Source organism: Corvus cornix, chromosome 2 (assembly GCF_000738735.6).
Source record: "Corvus cornix cornix isolate S_Up_H32 chromosome 2, ASM73873v5, whole genome shotgun sequence".
In the NCBI taxonomy this organism is placed as follows: Eukaryota; Metazoa; Chordata; class Aves; order Passeriformes; family Corvidae; genus Corvus; species Corvus cornix.
Window position 1 is genome coordinate 33,867,335 of NC_046333.1, and position 14,001 is coordinate 33,881,335.

At 41.6% G+C, this 14,001-nt stretch overlaps 2 protein-coding genes across 3 annotated transcripts in view; one reads left to right on the forward strand and one right to left on the reverse strand.

The window, feature by feature from the left end:
* Window positions 1-1,417, reverse strand: part of KIF15 (kinesin family member 15) — a 35,747-nt gene extending 34,330 nt beyond the window's left edge. The window contains exon 1 of the mRNA XM_010398786.4: window positions 1,354-1,417. Within this exon, the coding sequence (XP_010397088.2) occupies window positions 1,354-1,372 (19 nt within the window). The 5' untranslated portion in view covers window positions 1,373-1,417. The remainder of the gene's footprint in view (window positions 1-1,353) is intronic.
* Window positions 1,418-1,571: 154 nt separating this feature from the next.
* Window positions 1,572-13,789, forward strand: KIAA1143 (KIAA1143 ortholog). Of its 2 annotated transcripts, XM_019285855.3 has the most exons (4): window positions 1,572-1,746; window positions 3,744-3,903; window positions 10,864-10,946; window positions 11,272-11,452. In XM_019285855.3, exons 1-4 carry the CDS (start codon window positions 1,639-1,641, stop codon window positions 11,356-11,358), a joined length of 438 nt encoding a protein of 145 aa, XP_019141400.1. In that variant the 5' UTR covers window positions 1,572-1,638; the 3' UTR covers window positions 11,359-11,452. The 2 variants fall into 2 exon arrangements, with proteins under 2 accessions (XP_019141400.1, XP_010397089.1); XM_010398787.3 differs by lacking the exon at window positions 10,864-10,946 and having other exon boundaries at window positions 1,580-1,746; window positions 11,272-13,789.
* The last annotated feature ends 212 nt before the right edge of the window (window positions 13,790-14,001 follow it).

Genomic DNA, 14,001 nt, shown 5'->3' on the forward strand with positions numbered 1-14,001 from the left:
TATCATTCTACAACTGCCCAGAAGATGGTTGTAGTCAGGTTGGGGTCAGACTCTTCTCCCAGGTAACAGGACAAGAGGACACAGCCTCAAGCTGTGCCAGGGGAGGTTCAGGCTAGACATCAGGAGGAATGTCTTCACTGAAAGGATGAAGAGACTTTGGAATGGGCTGCCCAGGGAGGTGCTGGAGCCACCATACTTTGAGCTGTTTGGAGTGGCACTCAGTGCCATGGCCTAGTTGACAAGGTGTTGATCAGCCATAGGTTGGACTCCATGATCTCAGAGATCTCTTCCAACCTCACTGATTCTGTGATACAAGCCTCATTTTGCACAGTTTCAGATTTCAAGGAGATGGCATATATTACCCCATAGGTAGATAAAGTGACTTATTTTTTACATAAGGGTGAATCTGACATGAAAGTACAAAATATAGTCAAAATATTAACTAAGTAAAAAAATTGCATTTAGAAAATAAGCACAATAAGAATGAAAGATAATGCATCAAAATATTCCAATAATAAAGTTTCTATAAAATCTTTAAAAGAACACAGGGGTTTTTGTAGGAGGATTGTCTTTAAAAGCAGAATGAGCAATAATGTGCAAAGGTGCTAACCTTCTCTTTGACATTCATACTACCTAAATATCCTGCTGCTGCACGAGCTTTTTGCGTGCTGTTTTGACTTATCCAATATCTGAGAAATAATTTAGCTTCCAATTCAGTAATTTATTCTTCAATTTCATAAGTTATCAACGAAAGGAGTGCATTTTAAAACTGAAATCAGACCAATAGGTACATGCACAGCCCTGGGAAAAGCCTGAAGTTGTGTCAGAGGAGGTTTAGGCTGGATATTAGGAAGAGGTTCCTCACCCAGAGGGGGGTTGGGCACTGGAACAGGCTCCCCATGGAAGTGGTCACAGCACTGAGCCTGACAGAATTCAGGAAGTGTTTGGACAACGCTCTCAGGCACATGGTCTGACTGTTGGGGATGGTGCTATGCAGGGCCAGGAGTGGGACTCGATGATCCTTGTGGGTCCTTTCGGACTCCGCTTATTCCGTGATTCTGGGAAAGGGCCGGCTCCCAGGTACCCCGACACCACCGGGGGCAGCGCTCTGCCGCGCAGGCACCGCAGGGCGGAACCTCCAGGGCATCAGCCGCCCATGGGGCACCGAGCACCCCCCACACGGTCGCACCTGGCCCCGCTGGTTCTTACACACGGGTGATGCCCCTCCAGGAGACGGGGCGGGGCGGCCCCCCAGGCAAAGCCGGACCCCCGGGCAGAGCCATCCCCCGGTCCCTCTCTGCTCTCCGAACGGCAGGCACATCCCCAAGCCCCTTCCCGACCGCCCCCACTCACCTCTCACGCCGGGAGCCATAGCCACTGCAACCCCAGCAGCTCCCACCCACCCGCCGCCTCAAAATGGCGGCGCCTTTGAATTTGGCGCTCAGCGGCGCGGCCCCGCCCCCTGCCCGGGGCCAGCGCGGCCGCCGCCATTTTCCTCCGCGCCCTCTTTCCCCGCCATTGGCCGGGAGCGCCCGAGCCCCCGTCACGTGCCGGAGGCGTTCCGGAAGGGAGGGCGGGCCTGTCGCGTGCCGCCCGGAAGCGCGCGAGGCGAGGGGCGCGGGGGCGGTCGCGGTCGCCATGAGCAAGAGGAACCAGGTCTCCTACGTGCGGCCGGCCGAGCCCGCCTTCCTCAGCCGCTTCAAGCGGCGGGTCGGGTATCGGGAGGGCCCCACGGTGGACACCAAGGTAACGCCCTGGCCCGGGGGTGGGAAGGGGCAGCGCCCGCTTCATGGCGCTTCCCGAGCTTCGATGCCCGCCCATCCCCGCCCCCTTCCTTCTCCCGTAGCGGGCGGTGGGGAAGCAGCATTCCAGGGCTTTGTAGTGCAGGGGGGAGCCGTAGTTACCCGCTTGAAACTGGCCGAAATCGTCTGTCTAACTTGTTTTTTCTTCTGTGTTGGCGGATCAAAACAACTGCGACAGGTCTGAGCAAGGCTGCTGTGCTGGCCTTGCGGAGCAGCCGCTCAGCCTCTCCGTGCCCGACCGGGCTGTGGAGGCACCGGGGGAACAGCGGTGTGTCCCACCTTGAGCTAGCCTTTAAAAAGCCCAGGAAGGAGGGGGGCGGTGTGGAAAAAGTGTTCCAAAAATACAGTAATTTCCTTTTTTTGGAAAGGAGTTAACGTGGGTTCGAACTGAAAGAGGGAAAATTTAGGTTAGATATATGGAAAAAAATTCTTGACTGTGAAGGTGGTGAGACAGGTTGCCTAGGGAAATGATGGATGCCCCATCCCTGCAACTGTTCAAGGCTCGGCTGGATAGGGCTCTGAGCAACCTGGTCTAGTGGGAGGTGTCCCTGCCCACGGCAGGAGGGTTGGAACTGGGTGATCTTTAAGGTCCCGCCCAACCCAGACCATCTTGCTGTAGGTCCGTGGTCACGACCTGCGGTGTGATGGCCGGAAAGGCAGGGCAGGGGCAGTAGGGTCTGAACTAGCTTATTAAAAGGCAGCCTTTCCTGAGGCACAGTTTTTTTCTGCTTTCAGTATGCTTTTGCACGTGTTTCCCTCTAAGTAGGGTTTTACAGATTACCTTAAGAATGAGCCCATCATTATTGTGGTATAGCACATGTAAAACTGTTCTTTTTGATGACTAGGAAAACTTGAGCTGTAGCGCTGTTTGTGCAGTTATGTTGTTACCTAGTCTTACTTGTACAAATGTTTGGATGATCCCAGCTCGAACTTTTATGTTGCCAAAAATTAACTTAGTGAAAAAACCTCTCCCTTTCCCAGTGGAGGGAGTTGAGTTGTACTTGTACCACTGTGAATTTACAAGCTACTTAGGAAAATACCTTTTATTGCAAACAATGTATTGAATTTCACCACTGGCTCCATGTGCCTGTATTGCCTTTTAAGGTTCATTTCATTTGAGCTAAGGAAGCCATGACCACCTGACCTCTCCAGGGTAGTCAATAAAGTAATAGTCACAATGATTTGTTAAACAAAAAACACTTCACGAGCTGGAAATTCAGATAAAGTGTGCCGTTAATAAATCTAGTGCAAACTGTTTCACCTCATAAGAAAGACTACATTTTGTCGATCTCTTGGTAAATTCAGTGGATTAAAATAATACTGCCTATATGTTTCCTTACAAAATGAAGTTCTCAGTTCCTCTAATATTGCCAAACTTCAGGTTGCTGCACTGAGGTTTCCATGGCAGAAGGTTTATTTAAAAAAAAAAAATTATCCCAAATGATTCTCCCGTCTCAGTGCACAAGTTTGAGAGAGTAGAAACAGGAGTATGATCTTCCTTGTGTCAGTGCTGCTTACAGTGATTTGCTTAGGCAGGTTTGATAACCCAGCCACCATGGACCACATTTCCCTTTGTGCTGTTTTGAGTGCAGCATAGAGGGTTCAAATATGGACCCATGCATTTAAAGTTTTTCTTAGTGCTGCATGGCAGACAGTGCCTGTATAGTCAAGATGGTGAACAAAAGGAATGATTTCTCACTTTCCATGTCCTTGCTGTTCCAGTGTCTTAATTGAAGGAGCCCATAATCCCATGCTGGTTTTTTCAATGGGAAGCCATGTCTCAGTGGTAGAATTGGAGTGTCCTTTGGACAACGTGTGTTGGGAGGGCCCGGCGCTGGCAGCCAAGTCTCCTCAATAACCCTTCTGCAAAAGTGAAACCAAAGAGGACTGGCTCACAACTGGAGTGATTACCTGAATGGCTTTTATTTCTCTCTTGTCCAGAGAGAACAGCTTTCCCTTGCGGATGATGACAGTGACAATGGCAGTGACAGGGAAGATGAGCAACCTCAAGTGGTGACACTGAAGAAAGGGGACTTGACTGCTGAAGAAGCAATGAAAATTAAACAGCAAATCAAAGAGGCCTTAAAGTCAAATGAATCAGGTGAATTTCAAACTACTAATTTCTTGCTTTGTGTAGTCAAAGAGATAACCCATAAGAGGGGCCTGATATTTGCTCAGTTTTCTACCATTTAATACTGTCTTTGATTAGTTCTGAATTTTTCACCTAAATAATTTTTACTTGTGGCTCCTAATCTCAAGTCATTAAGTATATATTCAGGATGTCTGGCTTTTTATAATTACGTAGTTCTGTACTTCTTGATTGTGCACCATCCTCCCTCTAAATACCCCCTTAAATTAATTTTTTTTGTTGTATTATTCCAGTGCACAGTCTTTTGACATCACCTGTGATAATTTTTTAACTCATTGACTAGTTCAGCCAAATTTGACAATGGAGTGGATGTTTTAAAGGTAATTGTGTGAGTTCATAAAAGAGAGTGTCAGGGCAGAGGGATTCAGGTCTGTCTTCAGTGGAAAGAATGGCAGATGTGTGGCTTGGGAACATATTAGCTGACTGGTCCATGTTATTACTTGCTTAAAATCAACCCCAGTATGTGTTGTGACTTGCAAATATATTAAGCAAAACTAAACAGATGGTACAATAGTGCCAAAAACCAGCAAGGTCCAGAAAAAAAGGTTTCTTTGCTAAAAGAACTACCCAGAATGGAAAGATGGAAGCCGTGTGGGAGGGACTGCTATAGTTTGACAATAATGATGTGAAACTGCACCTGATGGATATGGTTATGTTAAGAATTTCTCTCAGTATTCATCATTCAGATATGATTAAGTGCTTTGAGTGTCCAGAAACTTCAATCATCACACAGGGTGTGATGAAATGTAGCTTTATCTTTTGCTGACAGAAGACTTGACAGATTGAATGTAGCTACTACTGTCTCTAGTGGAAATATCTTGACAATTAAGAATATAGGACTGGAACCTCACAAGTATAAAATAGGTGAATCATAGAAACTGGATGTCTTCTGTGGTTAGCCATTATGGCTATTTACAAAAGCTGCCAATTGAATTTAGAGCCCACTGTGAGGCCTAGCACATGGCTATCAATATGACATCCTTAGCTTCTCTGTATGCCATTCGGATTTGAAAATTCAAGTTTGTGCTGCCTCTGTGTAGACGTACGTGTTAAAGTTTAAATGGTATAAATGGCGAAGTCAGTAACAGCAGTGGGAGAAAGTATGTTGAGAATCTTACATTTTTTGAAAAGCAGATTGATGAGAAATCTTTTAAGTTTTAATAATGTAGGTTAGCTTGAAACTGAATAGAACTGCGTCCTATTTGTTTCTGCAGGTAGATACGTATTTGTTAGGTCTAAGCAGGTATATGACTTGAACTCCTCTGAGAATATATGTTCAGCTTTGGCCTTACTTCCTGGTGTCTTCTTACTGAAGTGTAATGCATATAGATGCTTCGTGTTGCAGTTGCTAAAGTCATCACACAATTTCTTTTCACCCTCCTAGTATTGGGAGAAGTTTCAACTTATTGGAAAGAAATGTCATGGTTCTTTCTGAGCATTGGCTTCCTTTTCATATAAGCAACTTGAACTTTGAATGATCACAGTAGGAGGAAAAATGATTTTGTAAGGCTGGGCAAAAAGAAGTAGTTGTCCATGAGAATCTATTGAGGTGGAGTCCATGCTGTGAAAAAAGTCCAAAAGAGCTACGAAGCTGAATACACTGTGTGAAATGGAAGTGTATTTGAATAGAGTGACTGAACTTATTTGGTGGAAAAAGACATTCCTAAGACATAATTGTATGTAGTGAGGATGGCAGTATTGAGTCCCTGTAGGACTTTGTCACCTCTGCTTATTACCCCTTCAGCCCTTCAGTAATAACTTGCATTTGGTGGAAAAAATCCACAGAAGTAGGTAGCAGGAGTGTTGGGGACTGCTGCCCTCTGTTCTGCATTATTGTGTTACTATTCATTCATCTGCCTTTGCAGTTAATATGAGGTCTTCGTGTCCTTTTCCTTTTTATGGCTTATGGGAATAAACAGGGTAAGTGCTACTGTGTTCCTCTGCTATGGAGAGAACCCAGTGTGAAATTTTCAATGAAGGAAGGTGTGTGTGACTACGCTACAGCTTGCTGAAGGCTTTTTTGCCTTTTGGGCCTTTTTTGCACTGTCAGTCTGACCTCTAGCTTTAAATTCTGATTTCTAGTCTGAGGCAGGTGTTTAGACATCTGTTTACTTCCAGTTTAATAAAAAGAATGTTGAGTAATGTGAATTTCTTTTATTTTTTTTGTCTGAAAATGGGAAGTATAAAGAAAGTTTGGTGCCGCATGACTTGGTTGCATTTCATGTTGCTTTGATTTTTATCCCAGAGTTGAAAGTCAAATTAATTTAATTGCTAATAGTGGACCATACTATATAGCCCCAACTTAGATCATTAGTGAAATTACATGAAGCTGTAAAGGTAATAGGAAAGTAAATTTCCCAGCTGATAATCTTCATTTCCAGCATGCATCCATGCTGAGGCACTTTGATAGCTCCTAAGAAATGTGTTACTAGCTATCTGTTGTGAATGCAATTTTTCAAAACATGGGAAGTACTCAGTTTTAAAGTTCTGCCCTCTCCTCTTTTAGATCTGTAGTGATTGTCTTAATTTGAAGGACCTTGTCTTCAGGTTTAGGATTGTGATTTTACTCTAGAATTTTCCGTATTTCATTTACATACTTTCTCCTTTGTTTTCTTCTATAACCTTTTTGACATGGCTACAGTTTTTGGTGGTTTTGTGTTGGTTTTTTTTTTTTTAACTTTAGACACCAGATGTTCCCATGATTTGCATTTTCTTTTATAGATGAATAATACCTTTTGTGTTAAACACTTTTGCATTAATGTGGTAAAACCAGCTGATTAATGTCCTAGCTGCACTTAGTTGCCTCCTAAGGCAGAGCAAATCCTAGTGAAGATTTTCTCTCAGCTTCTGCAAGTAGAGAGTCACAGGGATCTTTTTTATTTAGGACCAAACCTTTCTTATATGAGAAAAAGCCCTTCTATATTGAAATATTTTTCTCCATGGAGCAGAGACTTAGAAGCTTTTTAAAAATAAGTAGTTTGTTTATCAGCAGTGATTTTGCTTAATGTTTTATGCATCATTTTATAAATTGTTACTGTTGGTTCAGAGACAAATGGTCTTATGAAAAATTAAATTTGCACAAAAGAAAATATGTCAATTACTGCAAGATAGTTTATCCCAGCATTCGTTATAATCTATTAAATCAAATTTTGTTCCCTAGTGCTTTTCTACTTCATATGGCCTCTGGGACACTAACATGTGCAGATGACCAAATTTGGGAAAAGGTATCCTTTCATGTTCAAAGCCATATAATATTTTTCTTGTTTCATTCTATATGCTGGGTTCTGAGGAAGGACAGTAGAGAAAGAAGATGAGGAGAAAACAGTCCATGCTGTTTTGGCTATTGGAGCTCTTTCTGAATAGGCACAGGCTGCTCTGATTAAGCAGTTGTTATATCCAGTATGTCTCACAGAGTTAATGGTGTTCTTTATCATGTGAAGTAGCAGGAACCTAAATCAAAGCTAACTTTGCAGTATTTAAGTAAGAAAAACTTCCCAAGTGTTCTCTTATACAGTTGAGACTGACTACTGGAGCAACACTGGCCTTCTTCTCTTCAAACCACCAGTGTGCCAAATTCCTGCAGTAAATGCTTCCAAAGTCATACAGAGAGAATGGGTGGCCAGAAAGCACTGTAAGGGGCATCTGAAATGGCTGACCTGAACTTCTAGCCTTAGAAACCATTAACAAATTTGCCAGGTTATTGTAAATTTTTTCCCAACCCCTTATCTTTGGGTAGATGTATATGGTTTCCAGTGTTCCTCCGGCTGTTCCTGACAGTTCAGTGGCATTTGTTTCCTGTTGTTGCCTCATTGACCCATGTGGACATTGCTAACTACACAAATGACTACTAAATAGAAAAACCCTGTAAACTGAAGAGCAATATTTCTTTTTCAGACTCTCATTTCTACTTTTATTGTAATATATAACTTGAAATTAAAAGAAAAGAAGAGATTTCTGACTTTGTGACTTCTTAAATTGATGTCACTTGTGAAGTGAGTTTTCAGCTCAACATCTGACTGTTGGTCAAGGAGTGTAAAAGTTTGTGATCCAAGTAAAAAGCAGCAATGACTAAGAACAGTGGGACTTTGAACTACTAGTGTAGTTTTTGACTCATTTTTCAGAAGTGGATTTTATTATTTCTCCTGTAGTGCTTTTATGTATTTTACTTTGTGTATTTCAGTTTGCTTACCAGAAATCCCGCTTTCCATAATTTGTAATACTAACAGAATCTTCTATTAGGACTCTGTTTTAAAAGCTACCAACACTGAGATTGTTTCTTTAGTTTTTTTTTTTTTTTTTTGCATTGCTTAATACAAGTCAGTTTTTTGTAGGTCCTTGATGCAAACAAAAAAGATAGCTGATACATAAGAACCTGGTGAAATTACAAAGGATAAAGTGAAGTTGTTTTACCAGCTGGAAAAGACAATCTTAACAAATCAACACAAATTTCTTGAACTGCTACATCAAATTCTTTCAAAAAGTGTAGTCTGTCTTCACTCTCTGCACATGTTGGTAAGGCCAGGCCTATGGTGTTTCCTCATCTGCTTCATTGTTTGCCAAGCACTGCCAACACACATTGCTCTCTGAAGCTGGCCTGGGCTTCCTGCTGAAGGGAATGTCCTTGAGCATATAATGAAATTTTGACAGTGTTTAACCAGGCCAAGAGCTAAAATAATTTCCTTTGATGCAGAATAACCTGCAAATAGTATTGTGGCGCTGGAGGTCAGAGCTGAGCTAGTTGCCATTTTGGTGGAGTTTTTGAGCTTTGCTGTTTGTGCCCTTAGCTTATTTCATATTTAAATTCATATTGCAAAGGTACTTACCAGTTTCTCCATCTGGTTGGCAAAATGAAATTATTTTGTGCAGTTCACAATGTGGGCAGCAGGACAGTTGTGTGTAAAATTAAAATTTCTGTCCTCTATTTTTCCATGGATTCCAAACACAGACTGTTTATCTGTTTTCTTTTGTGGATATGCTTTGAACTACATTTTTAGGGGTTAGGTTTTTAAATTTACCACTCTAAGAAAATGTAGTAATCAGTTTGTTAGAGAGTGTCCAGTGAGGTTTGATTGTTTTGCTCCTCATGCTTATCCAGTAGCTGGTTGTGTCATTTCTACAGCAGTATTGGTACTATATACAGTTGGCACTCAGACTGGCTCCAGTACATAGACAGTTGTGTCTGCGCATAAGGGAAGTTTTTCTTATAGGTCGACTTTTTTTTTCCCCAGAATTTGGCTTATATTGTGTCTCAGACCTTATTTAAATTAGAAGATCTGGGTTTCCAAATAAACATTGTAGTTATGCAGCAATTAGTAAGGGGAATCATTTGCTATTAAACTTCTGAGCCCAAAAATGGAGGTCCAGCTTCTGAGAAAAATGATGCATAGCGTATTCTGATTCACTAGGTGTAATATGCTTTCAGGAGTTCTATTTCCCTCCCAGAATTTACTGTAGGCCCTTCCTAAACTTCTGTGTCACATGTACAGCATGTAAACACCAAAGCTCTCCACGCACAGTTCTCAATGGATCGATTGAGAAGTATTCTTTTCATATCTACAGTTTATTATTGCTGGTAATTCCTTGTAACTGTAATGCTTTTCTAATGTGCCAAGACTGAAATATTTTTCCCCAAAGCTGGTTAGTTATTTTCTGCATAGTAGTATTTTCTCATAAACTAGTATAGAATCATAGAATCAAGGAATTGTTTGGTTTGGAAAAGACCTCTAAGATCCACAGAGTTCCACTTATTAAACTTGCACTGCTTTGTTGCCACTAAACCATGTCCCCAGGTGCCACATGTTTTTTGAACAGTGCAAGGGATGGTGTTTCCATTGCTTCCCTGGACAACTTGTTCCAACCCTGACAACTCTCACAGTGAAGAAATTTTTCCTGGTATGCAATCTAAATTTCCCCATGTGGCCATTTCTTGTCCTATTGCTTGTTATTTGGGAGAAGAGACTGCTGCCTACCTCATTACAACCTCCTTCCAGGTAGTTGCAGATAGAGATAAGGTCTCACTTAAGCTCCTTTTCTCCAGACTGGACAACCCCAGGTCCCTGCTGCTCCTCAATAGGATGTGTGCTCCAGCTCATCATCTTATGCACCTCTTGGGAGTATTAATTCTATAGGAGCCACTGACAGAATTGATGCTTAGTTTTTCAAGCTCGGTTTCTTCTTAAAAAGGGGCTCTGAAACTTAAGGAATTCTAAGTGAAATTTCCTGCTGAAGTTGATGTCTTCATTTGTACCACACAACCCTTAAGATACCAGATTTATTAGTTGTATTGTTTTGAGAAGGCACTGAAAAGAGTTTCAGCCAGTGCTGTGTAGATAACACTGAAATGTTAAGTCTTCTGCCATAGTGCTGATATACTGAGGAATGAATTTGTGCTAAAGGGAAAAGTTATTTATTGGTTATAATTAAATAGCACATAATCTTGTCAAACACATTTCTGTTGAGTAATGAATTTCACAAAAGTAATTTAGGAAAAATACCTTGCACAGAACCTATGGCTCCTTAACATTCTGTCACATATACATTACAAAAATTGCAAACTACTGCAGCATGAACCTTTGTGTCTGATTCACGACTTTACAATTACACTTTATCTTCCAGAAATACTGCCCTGATGCTGTTACTTATGCAGTAGCTTTCCCACTGCCTGATAATCATGGAAGGGACTTCTCCTGTTTTCAGGATCGTTGTCTGCTCCTCTGCATGTACTAGAGCAAAATCAGTCAGTTGGAATAGTTGGGTGATTTTGCAGATACAAAGAAACCCTGAAACTTTCATCCCTTATGATAATAAAGGGGAGGTTTATTACCATGTGATCTTTTCAGCTGTCTCAGCAGAACAGAATATATTAGGGAAAAAATGGTTTTTCTTGTACGTGTGCCATTTTGTTATTTACAGAGATGCCATGCATTTGTTGTCATGAATTCTACAAATACGGAAGCAGAGTGAGAGGATCCTATGAAGTTATCCTCTCCATTTTGGTAAGCGGATGTGAATGGAATGTGTGGGAAAAGCTCTACTGCACACAGGCTCTTCTAAGTTAGAGCTCTGGTTAGTGAAACCCCATTTCCAATAGGAACTGCAGGAGGATGGTCTTCAAGGGCTGGCTGCCATGGAGCAGGTGTGTGTTCATAAAGGACATTCATTGATACAGAATTTATGGCCGAAAAGTACATTTTCATGATAGTTGTATTCTCTCAGAGGTCTCACTGATCTTGCTCCAAGATCATAGTGGTTCAGGATAATAGTGAAAGTCTGTTTGTGAACATGTGCAGATGAGTTCTGACTTTACTCTCTTTATTACAGATGATGAACCAGAACCTGCTGATGGAAAAATTATGTTCAGGAAACCAGCCAAACGTTCATCAGAGAAGTGTTTGGACTTCAATGTAAGCTCAAGTAAGAAGATGAAAGAAGCAAAGAAAACTAAGAGGGAAGCAACTACTTCTCAGAGTACAGCTAAGCAAGTCAAAAACAGCAGTCTTCTCTCATTTGATGATGAGGAAAATGATGATTAGGTGTTGTATTTTTTTACCTTTTACTTGCCCTTCTAGAGACCTAAATAACATTGAGGGCTTTCATAGAAATTGAAGCATGGTGTCTGAGTTTTCTCTTACTTTGTTATCGTCCAACTAGAGAAATATAGTATAAAATTAGCAAGAGCTAAGTCTTTGCAGTTAGTTGGAACTGTATGTCATGTCTTTATTTTAAAAGAGAATTTAACCATGTATGTAAAAGCTATTTGAGGTCACAATGAGTAGCAAGATATACCTGTATATATTCAGCTTATAGATTTTCAATCAATCCATTTTAAAATGCCCTCCATTACTAAAAAGTATTTCCTCTGTATTGAATAGCCTTAGTTGACAGTTGTGTAGTTTTTACCTGTTATTATTGACATTCAAGAGAGACACCTCATTGCTGTGGAACAGAGACTGAAGTTTTCTGTCTCATAGCTTAACTTTTGTTAAGGTTTGCACAACCTTTGCATTTGTGATTTGCAAGATCAGCTCTTTGCAGAGCCTTACCATAAATAAGGCTGCAGTTACTGAAGTCATGTAGTCTTGATCCTGTCTTTGGTGCATTCAGTCTGAGAAACATCAAATTAGTTTGAATTGGTTGTGATAGCAAGGTATAAAGATTTTGATTCTAGTTGATGGTATCAACTAATACAAAAGAAGCCTAAACCATTAGAGATTGTGCAATTTGGTTTTGACACTGATGGGCTCAGTGGTTTGGTGGTGTTTTGTTTTTTTTTTTTTAAATTATATTTGTTCCAGTTGGCTACTTATGTTTCATAATTATTTGGGATCTCAGCTTGTTTAAAAAAATATATTTCATCTTTAAGTTGTGGAAAAGCATTAACTTAGTTTTCTTCAAGTAGGGGAGAAGTTGTAAACAGGGAATTTAAGTCAAGAAACACTAGCTGTTGTGTGTCTTGGTTTAAGACAGTTTCTGGGGCAGACACTCCAAAATGAGTTACTGCCCCTTTTAGTTGTAACTGCTCCCCTTTCACCAATAAGCAGAGATGAAAGCAAGAACATATAAGTGAAAAAATAACAGTTTATTAAGAAATGAATTAGCAACAGGCAGAATAACAGTAATCATCACTAGATACAAAGGTGCTGAATCCCATGGACTATCCAGGAACCAAGGAAACAAGGTAGCAGAGAAGTCCCTCCCCAAAAATGTTGGCCTTCATAAAAGACCACGTGGTCCAGGGGATAGAGACAAGCTGGTGGAGCAGCCCCTTCTCCTGACCATGTGGTGGAGAGAGAACAAAGGGGAAAAAAGCCCCACAGCATCTGACACTCTGTGATTATAAAAGTCCCTGCTGAAACTCTGATTATAAAAGTCCCTCTTCCCCCAAAAAACAACCAATGAGGAACAAGGACAAAACAAAAGGAAACCTGGACTCCAAAACCAATCAAATGCTGCTGATCCGTTTGCTCCACATCACCCAACAGGGTCTCTCTCCCGGCAGCGGCAGCAGCTCCATCAGCAGTGGCAGCTGGAACTGGTCAGCAGCTGGAACTCGTGGAGGGACTTGGCCTCTTCCTCAGCAGAAGATGACAGGCAGATGGCTGGGGCAACCTGGACTCTGTGCCCTCCTGCTTCAACTGAGTGCTGCTGGTGGGCTGGAGTGACTGTATGGAGCAGGAGCTGTTCTGTTTTTCCCACTGTGGTGCCATGGCTGGCCATCCTGGGTGACAACAATGAAAGAGAAAGGAAGGAAAAAAGGTCTGAAGAAAACGTCCTTGCTGGCCCAGAGACCAAAACAAAGGGGAGCTTCTGCCTTGCGCTGCCTCAGCTTCTCAGTAGCTAGCAGAACGAAAGAGAGGCCTGTGTGAGTGTTGTCCTACTTTTAAAGGGATCCTGGCACCTCCTGCCTCCACGAACCTGGAGCAAGACCCTCAGGTTCTGCTTCTGACCCCCAGGTCTTAAAGGGAGAGTAACAATCTTGGCAGGTGGACGTAGAAAGAAAGTGACCATTTCAGCACCTTTTCTGTAACAGGATGTGCTGAAATTCAAAACGACACTGAGAGGTGATGGGATTTGGGAGAACACGGTGGTGGAAATGTGACTAGTGACTTTGAAATTATTTGGATGTATGGTGTGTTCTGTAACCATATGAAACCAGTTCTGCTGTGTGACAGAACAGTCAAAATTATTTGGCCTGTAAAGCTTCGTTGAGGAGCAAATTTCAAGTTGCTGTGTGAAACAGCTGGTTTTAGTTTGTTCATCTGGTATTAAACAATAAATGATGTTTTCTTTTAAGTGGATCAAAGATATTTTAATAAAAATTTCAGTACATGAAATGAGATTTTTTTTGCTGCCTGATACTGGAGCCTCCTGTACCTGTTGCCTATCTCTCTACATACCAGCTTCCTGCAGCATAACATCAGATGCAAGTCTGCACACTGTTTCACACCTTTTGTGTGAGTCTATGTTACCCTGAGTTTGAAAATGAATAGATCTGTTGTCCTTTCAGAAAATTGAAACCAGACCTGTAAATGGGTATTAAAGTCTTGTTGC